General features: G+C 67.8%; 1 protein-coding gene across 3 annotated transcripts in view; it reads right to left on the reverse strand.

Annotated features, from left to right (window-relative positions):
- Positions 1 to 1,061, reverse strand: part of ABCA2 (ATP binding cassette subfamily A member 2) — a 20,892-nt gene that overhangs the window by 7,438 nt on the left and 12,393 nt on the right. For all 3 annotated transcript variants that reach the window (XM_025051155.1, XM_015594228.2, XM_015594227.2), the window contains 3 exons: positions 778 to 974; positions 511 to 693; positions 101 to 285 (listed from right to left, as the gene is read on the reverse strand). In XM_025051155.1, coding sequence (XP_024906923.1) covers positions 101 to 285; positions 511 to 693; positions 778 to 974 — 565 coding nt within the window. The remainder of the gene's footprint in view (positions 1 to 100; positions 286 to 510; positions 694 to 777; positions 975 to 1,061) is intronic.

Below are 1,061 nucleotides of genomic sequence, written 5' to 3' on the forward strand. Positions count from 1 at the left end.
ACCCCTCCACTGCTCCCCCCATCCAGCCCCGGCTCCTCCGCCCTGGACCTGGCCTCCATACCTCACCAGGCACCACCGGAGCCCCGCACTGCCCCCACACCTGGAAGAGGCGCTCGAAGGCCCCCTTCTTGGCAGCCTCACTGGGCAGGATGTAGGAGAGTTCGGTGCTTGTGTCTGAGACCAGCAGGCAGGAGGCCACATGCTTGCGGATGAACTGGGAGACCTGGGGCTCTGAGCAGCTGCTCAGCGGGGCCCGACCTTGGGGGCTGGACGTCAGCCCTGGCTCTAGGAGGGCGGAGAAGTAAGGAGGAACTTCACTCAGGGGCTGGGGGAGAGAAACCCTCCACGGGAGCAAAGCCAGGTCGAGATGGGGCTGGGCAGGGGGTGAGCCGGCCCTGACCAGGCATCCTGGGCCCACAGCGAGGGCGCAGCCTCTCTACCTCACTGGTCCTGGGAACAGGATCCTGGGGCAACGGGCCCCAGGCCAGCTCAGGCGGCCTCAGCACAGACCTTGGGGGCCCGGCGGCTCCGCAGGGCGCTTGACCAGCGTGAGGCGGTATCCGTCGCCGTAGGCGCCCTTGAGGAACAGTGGGGAGCCGCAGCACTTGAGCTTCCCGTGGGAGATGATGGCGATGCGGTCGCCCAGCAGGTCAGCCTCGTCCATGTGGTGGGTGGACAGGAGGATGGTGCGGCCTGGGGGAGGCCGGGGTCTGGGTCAGAGGGCAGGGCCGGGTGGGGCCAGGCAGGGGCACCCGCACCCGTCGGCACCTCACTCACCAGGCTTATACTTCAGGATGAGGTCCCAGATGGCACGGCGTGCGTAGGGATCCACGCCGGCGGTGGGCTCGTCCAGGATGATGGCTCGGGAGCCTCCCACAAAGGCAATGGCCACAGAGAGCTTGCGCTTCATGCCACCTGACAGCGTCTGCACCAGCGAGTGCCGCTTGTTGGAGAGCTCCAGGTCTTCAATCATCCTGACGGTGGGGCAGAGGACTGGGTACCAGGACCATGGGGAGCCTCCACCACTGCCCGAGCCCCGCCCACAGCCTGGCCCCGCCCCT

The sequence above is a fragment of the Pteropus alecto genome, unplaced genomic scaffold, assembly GCF_000325575.1.
Source record: "Pteropus alecto unplaced genomic scaffold, ASM32557v1 scaffold67, whole genome shotgun sequence".
NCBI lineage: Eukaryota > Metazoa > Chordata > Mammalia > Chiroptera > Pteropodidae > Pteropus > Pteropus alecto.